Source organism: Dunckerocampus dactyliophorus, chromosome 13 (genome assembly GCF_027744805.1).
Source record: "Dunckerocampus dactyliophorus isolate RoL2022-P2 chromosome 13, RoL_Ddac_1.1, whole genome shotgun sequence".
NCBI lineage: Eukaryota > Metazoa > Chordata > Actinopteri > Syngnathiformes > Syngnathidae > Dunckerocampus > Dunckerocampus dactyliophorus.
The window spans coordinates 23875476-23894614 of NC_072831.1; the positions used below are offsets into that span (position 1 = coordinate 23875476).

The following is a 19139-nucleotide window of genomic DNA, read 5'->3' on the forward strand; positions in this document are numbered from 1 at the left end:
CTGTTGTTTTATTCATTGATGCATTTGCTTTGGTTTCATTTATATTTAATTGTCTTATCCTCATGGCCTTGGACGTTTTTTGTTTTGTTGAGGTTGTTTTTTTGTTTTTTTGTTTTTTTTTCAGTTATTTTTGGATTTTTTTTGCTCTTTGTCCAAAACCACCAGCAAACATTGTGTACACTTGTTTTTTATTTTGTCAAAATTGAATAAAAATATTTCTGATTTTTTAAAAAACTCTTGGTTTTCCACTCACCTTCTCCTCTTCTCTGCTCCACTGGGGTAGCCCAGCTTCATTTTTCTCCAAAACACGGCAAAAACTTGGTTTCGCTCCCGTATTCCGAAATCAATCTCCACATGTGCAGTGAGATGAAATCGTCCATTGCATGAGACGGGAGGGGGAGCGGACGAAACAATCACCATAGATAAGTTTTAAGCGCGTGATTTAAGACTAAAACAGTAAGAAGTACTTTAGATTGAAGGAAAAAAAATCAATAATCAGATCAGATGTTTTGGGGCCCCTGGAAATCTTGGGGCCCTAGGCAATTGCCTGTGTTTGCCTAATGGTAAGTCCACCACTGAGCATTAAGACATAAACATGTAAAAATTGTGGCCGCAGTGGTCTGTGTATGCTGAACATTTCACCTGTATTATCACGTATTTATAAATTATTACCAACTTATGGTGAATGAGATGTGTTTTTTGAGGGAAAAAAACAGCCTATTTTTGGAGAATAAATAAAAAATATAAACTTTTTTTTTAATCAAAAATCCACAAATGTACAGGTTCATGCATGTGCATGGATCCACTGTAGATGATTTATTATAAAACATATAGCATGTTTTCATACTTCCCCTGCTTTAAAATGCTGCTATGCGCCTGTGTGTATTCCGAGCTGACGTGGCTTTGTTGAATTCTTTCTGCAACATTTCTCTCAGTTAACGTTTGTGTCTGTTTGTGTCAAGACAAAAAAGAAAATACTAAGTGCTGAAACCTGAGCAGTGTTAGGAGAAAAGAGTGGGACAAAAGACTGTGTTTAATTTTCTTTTTCCCCCCCTCTTCTGTTTTCTATGCCTTCATATTTTCAGCACCCTGCAATCAGGGCATCTTGTTAGCTTTGGATTCAGGTTAGACTTGTTGCAGGAGACAACTCCCTGTCCTCCTCCTCCTCCTCCGCCCTCCTGATCCGCTCCCTCTCTCACATCTGCTCCACTCATCCGTTCACACTTCTGGCACGATTTGCATTTTCTTTTTTAAAACCGGGTGACAAGCGGCATTTGGCTCCAAGGCATGACTGGCTGTCTCTCCCTGGCCTCCCTTCCTCTCCTTCCTCCTCACCTTCCCTTCCTTCCTTCCCTTGCCTCCTACTGACAGGTGAATGCTCCTTCAAGACAAAAGCAGGTGCATGTCTGATGGATATGACTCGCAGAGATTACCCCCTGAAGTCAAAGCAAACAAATGGGATCATACTCACATGCTTTTCTTCCTCACCCATGCTAAGGTTTCTCAAACTGTGGGTCGGGATCCAAAATGGGTCAGATTTAATTCTATTTAATTAATCATCAAGCAGGCACACGATATTTGATACATTTTTATACTACATTTATGCCTTTTGCACTCTTTATTCTTAGTTTTTGCACAGGGTACGGCAATATAAGATGAAGTTTAATACGTTTAGGTCCCAGAGGAGGAACCCAATTTAAAACGTCAGTAGTTTCTTAAACCCTACTCTATATAATATGCCTTAAATCCTTTAAAACTGTGCTTCTCAAATAGTGGGTTAGGTCCTCCAGGGGGTGTGCTGTGAGGTATCGAGGGGGCTTAAAAGGCAGGGGAGATTATATTCAATTTCTCCAAGGTTTGGCAAGGTCAAGATCCTAGTGGGAAATATACTATACCATAAGTTTAAACTAGTGATTCGCCACTGGTGGGTCGGCGCCGAAAGGTGGGTCGCGGATTCAATCTAGGTTGGTTGCAGAAAGCTACAAAAAATTCAATTGCAAAAATGTAATACAGTGGTGTGAAAAAGTGTTTGCCCCCTTCCTCATTTCTTATTTTTTTGCTTTTTTTTGTTTGTCACACTTCAGTGTTTCAGATTATAAAAAAAATTTAATTATTAGCCAACTGAACACAAAATGCAGTTTTTAAATGAAACTTGTTATTATTAAGGGAGAAAACCCCCCAAACCTACATGGCCCTGTGTGAAAGAGTGATTGCCCCCTAAACCTAATAACCAGTTGGGCCCCCCTTAGCAGCAACAACTGCAATCAAGAGTTTGTGATAACTTGCAATGAGTCTCTTCCAGCGCTGTGGAGGAATTTTGGCCCACTCATCTTTGCAGAATTGTTGTAATTCAGCCACATTGGAGGGTTTTCCAGCATGAAGCGCCTTTTTAAGGTCATGCCACAGCATCTCAATAGGATTCAGGTCAGGACTTTGACTAGGCCACTCCAAAGTCTTCATTTTAGTTTTTCTTCAGCCATTCCGAGGTGGACTTGCTGGTGTGTTTTGGATCATTGTCCTGCTGCAGAACTAGGGATGTCCAATATTGGCTTTTTTTCCGACAAAAATCTGCCGATATTGTCCAACTCACAATTTCCGGTATCAACCGATACCGATATGTGTAACCTCACATATCTTTTTCTTGAGTAAAATTGTTGTAAAGTAACTGTACCCTTAAACAAGTACAGTTGTTTTGTTGGCTACTCCACCCATCTCTGAGTAGATAATTCATGTATTACATATTTTATATAAGAATACATTTGTGTTTCTTGTGCCTTGATTTATGTTATTTTTGGAAAGATTGAATTTATTTTTTAGTTAAAGGGGTTTCGTTTAAAATACATGAATTTGCTGATTATTATTTTGATTGATGACTTTCATGTTGTTATTTTATATTCTTATTTTATTGCATTAAAACTCATCATTAAAACTGTTGTAATGTGAATTACTACCCTGTTGGATCAATGAAGTTCTTATCTTAGCCATCTGAGAAGATCAAATACATTGTTTTTGGTGCCCAACTGTTTCCCAAGTATATTAGTGCATGTACAAACGAAAGGCATTAACTTTAATTTCTTTCTAGAAAGGCACTTTGTGAAAGTAAGTACATTTATTTGTATTCATTTACAACGCAGCCTTGCCACATCCAACATGGCAGCGACGTTAACGTAAGTCTCAGCGCTTGATGCGCCGTCTACGTATGTGGTTTTTGACAACAGCACTTCCTGTTCCCCAGCGTGCTTTGCTGTGCTGTTGTTGTAAATGGCTGCAAAGTTACATGTTTAGAGCTCACATGGTTGTTGATTATTCAGCATTATTCGTTGGTAGTGTCTTGTCTGTTGTTATCTGCCTGTTGCGTTGCTGTGTGATGTGTTTTTTTTTTAGCTCTTTCTTTAAAGAAACCGTGAGTAAGAATGAGACGTGCAATGGTAACCCCCCCCCCCCCCCGAGATTTCTATGGAGCTGGTTAGTTCATTGTGAGCTCCGTTGTTATTCTGCTTGCTAAATAAAGAGTTACTTTTTCCTCTTAACTACAGGATTCAGCAATGTTGGAGCTCGAAAAAAAAAACCCCACCATATTGGCTTTCAATTTGGGGGAAAAAAACTATACAGATGTTGGCTGTTATCACATTTTTATGCCAATATCGGGCCGATAATTATCGGTGGCCGATATTATCGGACAACCCTATGCAAACAGGTGGCTGGACATTCTCCTTCAGGATTTATCACAGCAAGTCTTCCAGGTCCTGAAGCAGCAAAACATCCTCAGACCACCACACTACCACCACCATATTTTACTGTTGGTATGATGTTCTTTTTCTGAAATGCGGCATTACTTTTAGACCAGATGTGATGAGACACACACCTTCCAAAAAGTTCAACTTTTGTCTCGTCAGACCACAGAGTATGTTATATATTTTACATAGTCTTTTGGGACCTCTTGGGTGAGTCATCGCTGTGCTCTTGGAGTCATTTTGGTTGGCCTTCCACTCCTGGGAAGATTCACCACTGTTCCATGTTTTTGCTATTTGTGGATAATGGCTTTCACTGTGGTTCGCTGGAGTCCCAAAGCTTTAGAAATGGCTTTATAGCCTTTTCCAAACTGATAGAGCTCAATGAATCTCAGTTAAGTTATGTTTTCACAGGGAGGAAATCACTTTTTCACACAGGGCCATGTAGGTTTGGATTTTTTTTTCTCCCTTCATAATAAAAAGTTTAATTTAAAAACTGGATTTTGTGTTCAGTTGTGTTGTCATTGACTAATATTCAAATTTGTTTCATGATCTGAAATATTTCAGTGTGACAAACATGCAAAAAAATAAGAAATCAGGAAGGGGGCAAACATTTTTTCACACCACTGTATGTTGCCTGACTTGTTTTTTTAAATTTTGAATTAAAATTCTAGTCAATATAGGCATTTTTCATCTTCCTCCTTAATATATACGCATTGCACAGTTAAAAGTGGAATATTTGATTTTGTCGTCTTATTTACAGCAATTCTGATATTTAATTTGAATGCATGGATTATTTGTATGCATGCAGTTCTCATGTTCCTCCTAATTTCTTTAATGAAATGCCTTACAAAATGAATCTAAAATTGACTTTTTATAATACATAGAATTTGTGGATTGTTTCAAAAGATTTACAGTAACAAACAACATAATTACAAACTTCAACAAAAGTGGGTTGCAACTTAATGACCATTGGAAAAGGTGGGTGCTGGGTTGACAGCATTTGAGAACCCCAGGTTGAAAGGACCGTTTATTAGAATGAGGCCCATAAAAGGAGTGTGGAGGTTGCAGCGGCGGTGCGGCAAGATGTCAATCTTCCTGTTCTGTGGTCTGCAAAGCCAACACGCCCTGCTGCAGCCTTTGAGCAGGGCACGTTGTGATTGCTCAGAAGGATTGTGGAGTAAAGGAGTGCACGGTTCGCCTAATTCTCCGACAAGTTGGGACTTGTAGACTGAAACTGGGCACGAGACGGAGAAAGCAAAAGGGAGGGAGTGGAAGACGCAAGGAGGTTATGGGGAAGTATCACAGGTGGATGTGTGAGGTGTTTTTTTTTTTTATCTTCCTTAAATCAGGAGGTGAAAAGTTGTATAAATGAACACTAACATAAAAGCAAAGGCTGACTAGGGCCACAATGAAAACTTAAAAAAATATGAAACATTTAGCTTTTTGTCGTAATCTAACCTAACAGGTTTTTATTGTATAAATCGTTACATAACAACTTTTTTTCATAATACTAATAACTTTAAGCTAAATTAACTTAATGACATAACATTACGACTTTCATGATAACACGTTATTATTTTATTTTGCAATTTAAAAAAATAACAATTTTTATAGTGCCTGTTCAGTGGAACCTTGGTTAGCGTCATTAATCTGTTCGGGAAGGTACGGCTCTTTCTGAAAGGTACTCTAACCAATCAATATTTTCTCTAAAAAATAATGAAAACCCAGTTAATTTGTTCCAGAAAGCCAAAAATATTAACACAAACATATTTTTATAGTTGCACGATTATAGCTTTACACGCAGAAAACACTTTGAAATGCATATACGTTTGGAATGAAAGGGAAAAATGAACATTTAACGTCACTTTTACCTTGATTGAAGACGTGATTGTTTACCAAGACGGCGATGTGGCAGCAAAACCCACACGGACACCACCTTGGCGAGTTATTTCTTGAACAACTGGAATCCAAACGTATTCAACTTCATCTCATATTCCCGTATACTGTGCAAAAACTAATGACAAAGAGTGCAAAAGACACAAATGTACTGTAAAAATCAATCAGATAGCCTTTTTGTTAAGAAATTGTGTGCCTGCTTGATGATTAATTAAATACAGTCAAACATCAGTTACCATCCACTAAGGTTGTTTAACATGACATACTTTATATGTATATGTATATAACATTAGAACTTTTTTGATAATACTACAATGTTACTCTGGTAGCATTGCTTTCTTCTGAGAAACGACTACTCTTGTAACATTCTGTTTTTTTCCTGTAGAAAAATGCAACTTTATTGTTGTTTTCCCATACAAAAATATGACCTTACTTCTTTAATATTACAACTTTTATGGTAAAATTCCATTATTCTTGTCAAGCTGTTTTGTAATCGTCAAAAATACATGTTGATTTTAAACAATACTCTTGTAGCATAGGTTATTTCTGGTAAACAACACTATTCACGTAACGTTTTTTTTTTTTTTTAAGAAAAAAAAACTTTTTTGGTGAAGATTACAATGTTATGCTCGTAAAATTGTTTTGTTCTGGTAAAAATCTGACTTTATCATCATAACGTGGGACAATTTTTGGGCGAGATTTTCATTGTCACTCCTACGCAAAAATATTTTCATTAGGTATATTTTCTGGGACGGTTACAACTTTATTCCCGTAAAACTGTTTCGTTCACGTTAACTTTTTTTTTGCAACAAAAATCTTTTTTCTTAATTTCAGCATGAACGCCATTAGAATATACAATTGACTGCAAAAACTATGCAGAACTTTTGTTGCCAAATATGTCGCTACACATGATGAAGGGCTGCACTGGCAAATATTGATTGATGAAACAGTGATTGATGGCAAATGAGAACATCGTGGAAAAAAAAAAGAATGTTCAGATGCCTGTGGAAGGTTTCAGCGGCGAGACGAGAGTGCGGTGGTCTGAACATGTTCCCTGGTTTTTATTTGAGTTGATGAAGCAACAGTCCTGGAAAGCTGTCCTCCTCCACTATCCCACGGGAATCCCGGCGCTCTTCCATAAAGGAAGAGGGATGGAGACAGGAAAGGTGGATGAGGAAGGAGGAGGCGGAGGCGGAGGAGGAGGAGGTGTCAGTCAGGCAGTGGCGAGGTTGTTGGGGTTAAAGAAGTGGAGATGTTTATCATAAAGACACAGTTCCTGCTTCACTGAGAGATGGAAGCTGAGCACATGCCTGGTTGAGTGTCATTTTCCCAGAAACGTCTTCTCACTGCTGCCCTCATCCTCCTCCTTAATCATACTTACATTTGACACCCTACTTTGCTGTGATTTCTGCTTTTCTACCCTAAAGGTTTCCAATTTTGGAAACATACATGTCCCTTTTTAGCCCCTTAATACCCACTGCATGGTAGCAACAGAAATCTATTGACACATTTCTGCGAAAAAAAGCAGCTACTATTTTGCTGCAGTGTTTTGTTTTCTTGCTGCCCTCGGTCTCCTCTCATATGCTACCTTATTGTACTTCTAAGTAACTACTACAGTACTTACCTTGCCTTGTGAGAGTGCCCCTCTCTGTTGTGAAGAACTTGAGTCGCACTGTATCAGCTATGGACCCACATTACCTGCATGTAGTTTGACCTGAAAGAAATTTTATCGAAAACATTATCCTCCGTCTGCCTAAAAAGCAAACCTTGCAGAGCTGACACTCACTTAGCATATGTGGACTAATAAAGTGAATCATGACATAAAGGGGCAAGCAGTAGCGCATCGACTAGTTACTAGCTACTAGCCTAGTAGCTTAACTAATTAGCCTAGCTGCTAATAAAAATTAAAGGAAAAGAAAACAGGCCCACTGAGGCGCTATATTACATTACAAGTGGCCTATTTTTCAGCAACATGAGTGCCACTGTGCCTGCATGATGGCAGACTACATAAAAATGGAGTCCCGGTCAAAGCACACTCCAAAAACATGGCCGACATAAAAATAATTTTTACACACAAATAAATATAATTTGCCATAATATCAAATACATCATATGTATTATGATTATTAATAAAGGCAACAATAGAGCGCAGACCTCTGCTAAAGCTAAAACAATCCTAATTGCTAGCTTGGCGGCTAATAGCAAGGTGAATAATGTTACACTCCAGTCGTCTAGGTGGCGGATTTTTCTCGGATGAGCGCTTGTCACTGCGCAATACGTACCCGGAACGCAATCGGTTCCGCGCATGGGCAAAGGACTTCGTCACTTCCTCCTTTAGTGAATTTTTTACGACAGCCCTTCTGCAACGTCACATGCTGTGGCAGTTATTATTTTTTAAATGTGTGAACATAAATGGTCAATAGCCATAATTCATAAATGTAATATGTTGGGAGGTTATTTTATAAGTAACTTTTGTTCAAATACTTTGTTAGCATGGGGATGTTTCAATCGTCTTATGATATCCACCAAGACTGAGCTACGTAAAAACGTACGCAATGCACGTAGCGCAGACGTAAACGTCATATCCGGTTACATGTAACATACATAAATAAATAATAAAACACATAAAATGCAGCTACGTAAAAACTTACGCAACGCACGTAGCGCAGACGTAAACGTCATATCCGGTTACATGTAACATACATAAATAAATAGAATAAAACACATAAAATGCAGCTATATTTCCATGTAAACAACCGTGAGCAGAGTGCAATGATGGATTAATCTAGGGCACAGGTGTCAAACTCAAGGCCCGGGGGCCGGATTCGGCCCGCCATATCATTTTATGTGGCCCGTGAAAGCCTTGAAATAATAATGCATGTCAAAAGGACACTTATTTTAATATTATTTTCAAAAATATTTGTGTATATACTGTATATTGTAATTTTGTTATTAACATTAATTCTGTCTTTACTTTTTTAAGCTTTGTTTTTGATTATTTTACTTTTACATTATTGTAAAATCATATTTATATTATTGTATTTTTATATGTATGCTGTATGCTGTAATTATTATTATTTTTTACTTAATATAAATATATTTCAATAAGTACAACTTTTAATATATAAACAAATATTTTTACAATAATATAAAAAAATTATATTTAAAATACATTTTTACAATAATTTAATTGAATTTAATTTACAAATGACTTTTGGCGTGCACGCATGAACAGCTTGCAAGTTTAAGCTCAGAAGCACATTGTGTACATTGCCCGGCCACGGCAATGGCTCCTCCCGCGGCGGGGGCGACTCCTCCAGCCGACCTCCGTGGACGCTGGGCGGCTGCTCACGTAGCGTATCCAACGCTAATGCGCCTTGTCCGGACACGGCGAGCGGCAAGCACGTGGGTGTCACGAATCACTTGCTCCATAAGTACGACACACTTGCAACCTGCCTGATACCCTACTTCCTCTACGCGCTGGACACGGCCAACATATTTCCCAAAAATAAGCCGGGATGTAATAAGCATGCCTCCTACTGTCAATTTATAGTTTTTAACTATTTCTTACTGTGTCCAACTTGAACTTCTGGCTGCAGCTTCGTTGTTGCTGTTATTTTAATTGAGAAATTCATTGTCTCAGACCAAAAATATTCACGCTTGTTCCTTCAAACTAAGCTATTGGACTCAAACCTTTAGCGTTAGCATAGCATGTAAATGAGTGGCTATATAACGAATGCAAACACTGGGAAAGACAACCCGTCGTGGTGGTCAGGGTGTAATTATGCACATATTTCTGTATAAAGCCATTAGCTAGCCGGAGATAAGAGTAGTTTAACTGTTTGAGCTTGCGTTTAACAGCGGCCTGCAGGGCCGAGTCGAATGAAACCTGATATGGAGATGAAGCCGAGCAGCGCTCGCACTCTGTTTGGGTGGGACTGCAGGCGGCTTCCTTAGCACCCACAAAGCATCTGCATATTTATGACATTTCTGGCAACCACCACCGTGTTGTCACGCTATTTCTCGCAGTTACAGTTCCCTGCTATTTTTTCCCAATCTGTCAATAAACCTTTTTTTATGAAATTACTGACTGGATGTTGGCAGATTGAGTGGAAATGTGGGTGGCGGAGTGTATAATCTCTTGTTTGTATCTCTTTGTCCGCTATTGTTAGCATGCAAAACAGAAAGTATTTCTTTGTTGACGTGATTCGACTGCCTGTGTGTGTGTGTCATCCCTCGCTTGTTGTTATCTGAGCGGCACCGTTTGATGCATTCCAAGCACAAACATCAGTGACATTGAAATGAAAGATTGAAAGCAGAGGAATGCCAGGAATAATACACGTACACGCAGCTCGGCTTTTATGAGGTAAAAAACCTTCCAAAGAAAGTGTGTCCTTGCAAATGATTCAAGTCATTTCTCTGATTGTCCTTGCACTTGACACTGCCGAAACCTCCCCGCGCACAATATTCAATTAAAAAAATACATTATTAGGCCTTAGAGGATGTTTAACAGCCAAGCTACTTTTTGGTGTTTATTTTATGGGTCGAGCATATTTTCATTTCAGGAAAGCGGCAAAGCTCTATAGAGCAAGGAACCATAGTTGGTTACCAGCATGCTACTGATAAAAATAATATTTAAAAGTATACTGTAGTCCCGTGTTTATCGCTGCTAATTGGTTCCAGACACGGCCGCGATAAGTGGAGTATTTTTATTGCTAGAGCATAGAAAACTTGTTTATCACTTTCTAAATACGATTTTTAGCCATTATTAGAGCCCTGTAGACATGAAATAACACCCCTATAGTCACCTTTACACATATTATTCTTTGCTTACACCGCATTGCGTAGGCTACGGGATCACTGCAGAGACATAAGAAGCTGCCACCGCTAGCATAGCAAGCTACCGAGCTAACGAGTTAGCCTCTCCAATTGACTTATTCTAAACTGAGTGGGGAAGAAGCCAAAAGCTTACCACTTCCCCTCACCTGTGACCTAATGAGGACAAGCGGTAAAGGAAACGGACAGACGGGTGAATGGATGGATGATTTTAATATCTATTTTGCACATGTTACTTACTGTTAACACAAATTTACAAACATTTTTTTACGTGTATTCTATATTTTTCAATTATTCTAACATTTCATTTCTTTTGCTGTGTTTGTTAGAGTGTAACTCTTTCATGCTGTCTTCTTACCTTCCAGACTTACTTACACTGACTTTTTATTTTGCATAACTTGCATGTTAAGCACACATTCCGGACACATTGTACTACAGTATGTCTAACGCTGCATGTGCCGTGTCATGCATTCCTTAGGAGAGTATTTTCCTCAAAAGCGGTGTATTTGTGCACTGCATTTTACGCATGTTTCAAAAGATTTAGAGCGTGTCCCTCCAATGACAGGAAGCCTCTTCTTACTGCAGGTGCTTCGTCAACATTTGCCCTCAGGCCTGAGCTCAAAGAAGCACGTTGAGCAACGCACGCACCATTTTCTCCAGAGCAGCTTTCCCCTGCCCGAGGCGAGCCGTGACCTCACGTCTAGTTTAAGCTAATATGTAAATGTTTAAGGCACGTATATACTTTGAAGTGGCAGAGCTGGCCTCAGAGATGCTATTTGGTTGCTCTTTCCTCCTCTCAAATTCAGTCATTCAACCAGCGAGAACTCAGTCGAGAAGAGATGAAGAAATGGTCCCTCACTTTGGGGCAATGTGGAGTTTCTGGGAGTGGTTCCTGCTGGCTGTGGAGGGTGGAATTTTAGAAAGGAGAGGCGAGGAGGGCGGGGGTTTCCTTGCAGACCCTTGGAGCCTCTCTGGTGCACGACCAAACAAAGTGGTGGAGGTCACAGCACCTTGCAGGGGTCAATCCCATCATGCAGACACGCAAATTTAGTCAGCTAAAGCAAAATGATCAGAATGATCAACGGTCTATGAATCAAGCCAGATACTCGAACTTAGCGTACCTTAAATACATGACAGACTCTAAATGCGCTAGTCCTTACGTTTAAGAAAAGGAATGCACATACCACATGTGTGTTTCATGCATATTCCAGCGGCCACTTCATTAGGTACTCGTGCACAACATACAGTAGTAACAAGCGCCCTAGCCAACAAAAAAAGTGCCGCCTTTACAAAGATAATAAGGCTCAGTTTTGATTGACATGTCTTGTTGTTGTAGCTGGGCTGATTCCAGTATTTTGCCACCTCAGGTGACCAAACCAAGATTACCAAAATATTACAATCACTCAGTCGGTATGTTGCACTGGAAATAATAATAATAACCTATTTTTAAATGAATGCCTCTGTGACGGTGTCACAAAATGTTTAGCACAATTGTCTTTGTAAGCTACAATATAAATCAAATTAAATAAAATGGATAAGTAATTTTCTTTTAAATTATTTATTAGAGTTTTTATTTGTATGTATTTGCTATCATGATATATAAATAAATTTATTAATTAAATGTATTTTTATTTAATATGATAATACAAATAAACACACACACACACACACATATATATATATATATACACTATAATATGTTTTAATTATTATTTAATTAAATTAATAACAACACCAATACAACGCAGACCTCTGCTAAGGCTAACACAATCATGCTAAATTGGAGTCCTAATTGCTACTGAATTGCTAATTGTTATTTAAAATATTTCATCATTTAATTTCATTTATTTAATAATTTTAATAACAATTCTTCCAATAGGAAACAATGAAAATACAAAATAATAAGCTCCAGGGTCAAAATGTTGAAATTGTCATTTTTATTATTTATTATTTCATGTAATTTATTTTTAAATATTTGAATATAAAGTCATAAATATTAAAATCGTATTAGAATATTTTATTCAATAAATATAATACTGGTCCCAAAGGAGACTGTACTTCCTGAGAAGACTGAGGAAATTTGGCATGTCCACCACAATCCTGAGTTGCTTCTACAGATGCACTATGGAAAGTGTCCTTACCGCCTCCATCACTGTTTGGTACGGTAACTGTACAACACGTGATAGGAAGGCACTCCAGCGGGTGATCAAGACCTCACAGAACATTGTTGGGGCAGCCCTCCCCTCACTGCAAGACATTTATAAATCTAGAGTCCTACGCAGAACACACAACCTCATCAAGGACAGCACACATCCACAACACTCATTATTCACACTCCTACCGTCAGGCAGACGCTACAGGAGTTTGAAGTCCAGGACCACAAGGCTGGCAAACAGCTTTTACCCACAGGCCATCAGGCTTCTCAACGAAGCACTCGCACACGCCGCACGCAACACACGCACACACTCATAGCACTTTATTTATTTATTTATTTATTTATTTATTTGTATTATTTGCTTGTATTAATGTCTCTTCTGTTGTTGTTGCTTAATTTATTGGTATATATGTTTATGTGTTTATGTTTCTTATGTTCTTATTCTTTCTTGTGTTTCCTTTCTTTTCTTGGGAGTATGAACAGAATAAGATTTTCATTGCATGGTATAACTGCTGTTTTACCATGCACATGACAATAAAACTCTTGAATCTTGAATCTTGAATCTTGAATCTTGAATAATAATTGTTTTTCCAGTAGGAGGCAATGAAAAGACAAATAATACGGTCCTGGGTCAAACTGCCTTCATAAAACCTTTGTTAACTGTGACGGGATACTGTAGTACAGACAATTTTGTATGTTTTTATTGTGACTTTTTCTCCATTTTACATTTGACATGTTTGAATTTTGTACTCTTTCCACTTTATGTACATTGTCTCAAAAAAGTGCATACAGCCCTCGCATTCCAGTCACCATTTTAACACACGTTTCCAGGTGACAATACTACAGAAACAAAATTTGGATATACTTTAATAGTCGGCGTGCAGCTTCTGCAGCAGTAAAGATGCACAATCCACTGATAATAATGACAGCCATTATTGTCTAAAGAGCTGGCAACACAGGTGAGTGCACCCCTAAGTCAACACGTCCATTACTTGGTGTGAGTGTTTAGGCCAGTGTAAGCGCCACCGTTATCCAACACCGCCTTAATCCTCTTGGGCTTAAAATTCACATTACTGTACAGGATGTTACCGGACATCCTCTTCCTCTCCTCCATGATGACATCACCGGTGGAGCTGAGCCACTCCATCACCTTCACCTTCAGCTTCCTCGTCATTTCGGAGGTGGGTTTGAGTTCTTGGAAGACGAGAATCCCACAGCGTGTGTTCGAAATTACGCTTCCTTCAAAGAACCGCAGTTCCCCAATGCTGGCAGCACTCATGCAGCCCAACACCACCACCATGCTTGACTTTACTGTAGACAAAACACAAATGACTTGTGTTGCCAGATATTTAGACAACAACGGCCGTGTGCTGACTCATTTTCAGTGGATAGTGAATCTATACGATATATGCAAGCTGTACACTGACTGCTTTAAAGCGTATCTGCATGCTGTACGTGTGACGGCTGCATGTCAAGCACTTCTGTACGCCAGCAGCGCATGGCCGTAATGCGGCAACAGTGTGAGGATGAATGAGAAGGACTCACCCGGTTAACAAAATGCTTTTACTTTCCTTACATGTGGTGTGAAATTGCACAATCTTTGACTGGAAGTCGCCACCAGAGCGAAAGGAAGAGTGGGGGCGGAGGGAGTGGAGTAAGAGAGCACAGCACAGGAGGTGGAAGCGGAGATGTTGAGAGAAGCCCTTCTCAGCAGCGGTGGCGCGTAGAAGCTCGCGCTGACGTGAGTTTGTGTGCCGCCATGCTCGGTTGCACGCACACACACACACACACACACACACACACCTAAAAAACCTATGCACCACTCTTGTTTCTTGCCGCAGAAGTGGGTTTCAAGGAAACAACACATGGTCAGTATCTAGTGACAGCCATCCATCTTCCTGTGGGGAGAGAGGGGAAACAGCTACGCCTTCATAGATAGAAATGATCTGTTACAGGGTCAAACTGCGGCCACCATCAACATTTTACTGTGTTTTAAGTTAACGCGTTAAGTTAACGGCACTTTTTTTTGACGCGCGATTAACGTGCACGTGTTCTGTTTGACCCTCGGCCCCCACCGTAGTTTGAGGAAACGCAGCGGTGTGGCAGCTGATGTGGAGCCAAAATCGGGAAAAAATATTGAGCAGAAATGGCCAAAGAAACGGGTATTTTGGAGGGTAGGTTTGGCTTCGAAAGCCCTGGCAGACGGCTCTCTCGACGAGACCAAAGTTATTTGTGTCTTCTGTCGCTGTGAGTTGAGTGGTCACGGAGTACGTAGAGACGACAGAAGCTACTGGAGCGCTGCAGGTAGTTTTTATTGTCATTTATACAGTGCTACCTTGGCATACCGTCCCAGCTAACGAGCGTTTTTTAAATGCAAGCTAAAATTTGTGTTACAAGCTGCTAGTTACCGGCAGGCAAAGCCGAGGACAGCTATTTGGGGCCTTGTGTCTATGTGACAAAGGCGGAAGTGAGCGAGCGCACACTAGTGATGTGCGATACCACTGATTTCATTTCTGAGTAAAATTCAGGCTGGTATTGGCGATACTGATCCATCCATCCATTTTCTATGTCGCTTCTCCTCATTAGGGTCGCAGGTATATGCTGGAGCCTATCCCAGCTGACTTCGGGCGAGGTACTGTGACTGTGTGGCCAACATGCTAACTACTAGACCACCGTGCGGCCCGGCGATACTGATCCGATACTGGTAATTCACCTAATGTGGTAAATTTTAAAAAGTGTCGGCAGCTAATCGCAGGGCACATACAGACCAACAATCATCCACACTCACATTCATACCTATGGACAAAATGGTATTTTATACAATAAAAAAAGAAACTAAGTAAAATAATAAAACCATGAAAATAAATAATGACTTATTCACAACTTCTGTAAGAATGAAAACTCATAATTCACACATGGCTGGTCATCGTTTCAACAGGCAAACGTTTCAGACAAACATGACCTCAAATGCCTGAAGTATCAGAAGTATTGATATTTTTCATTTGAGAATCGATTTTAGGGCACAAAGAACTGGTATCAAAAATATTGTTATTTCAGTATCGACCCGCGCACACACAGCGCTCAATGACATGGGAGTAAAGACTTTATTCTCGTTATTATTATTATTATTTAGCAATGTATTAGTGTTTGTGCTTGAACTGCTGTGTTTGTCAAAGGTTTGTCAAAATAAAAGTTGCGGTGTCATACTTCCACGTGTGTGATAAAGTGTGTGTAAGAGAGTGTTTGGGAGTGAAGTGTAAGCTATAGCCTGACTGCACGACAGTATATGGACGCAGTCCTAGCTCTGGAAACTACTGACTGCACTCTATTTTGTGTAAGTTGTCAGGATTTATTTTTCTAACAGCCTGTTTTCATTTCACTTAGTTGTCGGGTGTTTTTGCAGATAATAGAATCTTAGTCACAATTCTATTTCATGAGATGATGAATGATACGTGACTGATGGACAGTTTACCTTACCAATGTCTACTTGTTGGACATTGTGTTTGTTTTTATACATTGAGGTCCATTTTGTGTTGAGCTGTTCCAAAAAAAAACAGAATGTTTAATCAACATGTTGATAGGTGTGTTAACAACTTTAAAATGATCTTTCAAAGGTTCACTTATTATAGATTTAAAACTGTGATTAATTGTGATTAATTGTGAGTTAACTGTGGACAAAAGGCAATTAATCCTGATTAAAAAATTCTATCGACTGACAGCAATAGTTTTAAGCAATGTTTAGGGAAGCTGGAACCTATCTGAGCTGGCTCAATCGCAGGGCATGTATGGCAACAAATATTCACACTCACATCACTGAGCAGGAATAAACCGGATTCTACACAGGGTTGGTTGTTGCCTTGTTGCAATTTTATTAAAGCTACCATATGTAAGTCACGTGTCCTGAGCCTAAAGGAAAACCACACTTTTTGTCCAATTTTGCCCATCGTCCACAATCCTTATGTGAGACATGAACACATACTGTAGGTCTTTCTCTTTTCTGTGCGTGCTAAAGATATAAAAAATAGACAGCTCAGTACTGTGCGTATGGGACCCACTTATTCCACCTATTCAGCCTTCAGAAAAATACTCCAAAAAGCTCCAACAATGCTCCATTTACATATAATGTGACGTGCATATAGCCAAGCTACAGCGACATTGTTATTATTGTTACAGTATTAACATTGTTACGCCGATCGAACTACTTTACTGGCGCATTGACACTTAGCTAGAACACACCGGTTAGCTACTAGCTGGCTAGCTACTAGCTTTACCACAGACTCTGGATTACTGCTTGGCGTTACGTGCAGTTCTGGTACAGACTTTATTTCTATACAAAATAAAGCAAAGGAAATATTGAAAATAATAATAAAAATTGAAATAATTCTACTAATTCATGCATCCATCCATCCATCTTCTATGCCGCTAATCCTCACTAGGGTCGTGGGTATGCTGGAGCCTATCACAGCTGACTTTGGGTGAGATGCGGGATACACGCTGGACTGGTCGCCAGCCAATCGCAGGGCACATATTGAATTGGTAGGCGGGACACCTATTGTAAAAAGTTTCATTTGAATATACTTAAAGAAATGTAAACATTACAACTTGGAGTTGCTTGCAGTGCTTGTACTAACAACGCAAAACAACGCAAAATGAAAGGATTTTTTCATTATTTCAAAAATTTTAAAAAATTCGAAAATATTTCAAAACATGTCAATAATGAAATATTTTTGATTAAAAATAAACAAAAATTGCCATTAAAAAAATGTAATTGTTAAATATAGCTCACCAAAAGTCAGCTGGTATCGGCTCCAGCTTGCCCATGACCCTAATGAGGACACGTGGTAAAGAAAATGGATGGCTGGAAATAATTAATTAATTCTAAAAAATATTGTAAAAATTAATAATTAGTTTACATGTATAATAAAAATGAGTAAAAACAGAAAAAAAATGTTATGAACATACTTAAATAATTACTCATGTCTGCATGCGTGTGTTTATTTTAAAACAGGATTTCGTAAAACATGACTTTTGTTAACGTTAGCCTTTCTCTTTCAGTTGGAAGCTAAACATTGAATATTACTATTCTAACGAATGCCACTAGCAGGCACCATAAACAAAACGTCACCTATTGTATTTTTAAAACCCAAAACTATGTAGTTCAGGGGCGAGGAACCTGCGGCCCATGAGCCGTATACAGACCACGTCGGCATGTGATTGGGCCCGCCATGCAATTTTTAAAACATTTAATACAACAACATATAATATCTAATATATCAGTCACTTCAACTCAAACTTACCCTAAGTGGCTTAAAGAAAAATGCCACAACGAAACAGAAGGCGCTCAGTAATCCCTAGAAAGCCCAGCATTTGTTTCAGTGAGCGGCAGTTTGGTGTTTGGATTGCCCACATCAAGGCCTCAAAGCCACACAGAGAGACCAAAAACTTTTTCATGTGCTAATTCCGTGCGCTAATGAGGGAATTGGGCGAGAAAGAAACCCCCCGCCAAAGTCGTTCACGCCCTCCGAAGCTGAGCGAAGGAGAAACCGATTGCTAATACTTTGACGCTCTCTTCCTGCTACTGGCCTTTAGAAATGCATTCATTGTGGATGAAAGACTTACTGTGTAAATGAAGTTGTCAGGATTGATTTTTATTAATAGAGAGAGAAGACATCGAGTGTGCAGGAATGAAGGCGTGCCAAGCAAAGACAAGGAAGAGTCTCCTTTTTTTTAATACGTCCTTTTGAGTCAATGTCAGCTTGCCTTTGGCTTTGTGTGTGTGTGTTAGGATGACAAATTCCCACAGGTGTCTCACACACACACACACACACACACAGACACGCAAATGCGCACAGAGACACGCACACACACCATTATTATTATTATTATTTATCAGTTTGTGTGTAAGTGTACACCAAGTGTGTGGGTGGAGGATGTTCCGCCTGATTGACACAAAGACCTCACAGCGTTCAAGCTGAGAAATGATCATGTGCCACATCGTACTCTCGTTATGTGCGCTTCATGAAGATTTTCAACATTCAATTTAGCGTCGCACGCAAAGCTTAACCTGTAGAATTCATGTAAATTTCATGTGCTGTTATATTTTTTAAACTACTCATTTATACCGTAGAGTAAAATAAAAAATACGTTAAAATCAATATATAAGTTGTTATTTTCAAGTGATTGTTCCATGAATATATTACAGAATAATTCATATTGTGTGTACATTTTTTCAGTCAAATCATGTTTTTATGTGAAAACGACCTTTTGCTGTAACATTTATGTTTATACTGAAAGGTAAAAAGGCAGTTCAAAAAGCTTATTTGATAGTAATCAGTGTAAGTCGCTGTTTAACTGAATGGCAATAATACAAAAGGTATACATTAGAAAAATAGAAATTAAAAATACATTTTTGAAAATATACAGTATATCAATTTTTGTTGTTGTTTTTTTAATGCAATTATTTCACGAGAACATTACAACATTTAAAAATCACAAATACACATAATAAAAATAAATAA

At 38.9% G+C, this 19139-nt stretch overlaps 1 protein-coding gene across 2 annotated transcripts in view; it reads right to left on the minus strand.

Moving 5' to 3' along the window:
• Positions 1-3470: 3470 nt before the first annotated feature.
• The window catches only part of cnksr1 (connector enhancer of kinase suppressor of Ras 1), a 72335-nt gene continuing 56666 nt past the window's right edge, over positions 3471-19139 (minus strand). The window contains exons 21-22 of one of the 2 annotated variants that reach the window (XR_008573526.1): positions 7255-7344; positions 3471-6762 (exon numbers count right to left, since the gene is read on the minus strand). Coding sequence is in view for 1 of the 2 variants with exons in the window: in XM_054797459.1 (XP_054653434.1) it covers positions 7312-7344 (33 nt within the window). In the remaining variant the exon portion in view is untranslated. Of the gene's footprint in view, positions 7345-19139 lie in introns of both variants that reach the window. The other variant, XM_054797459.1, reaches the window with a different exon arrangement.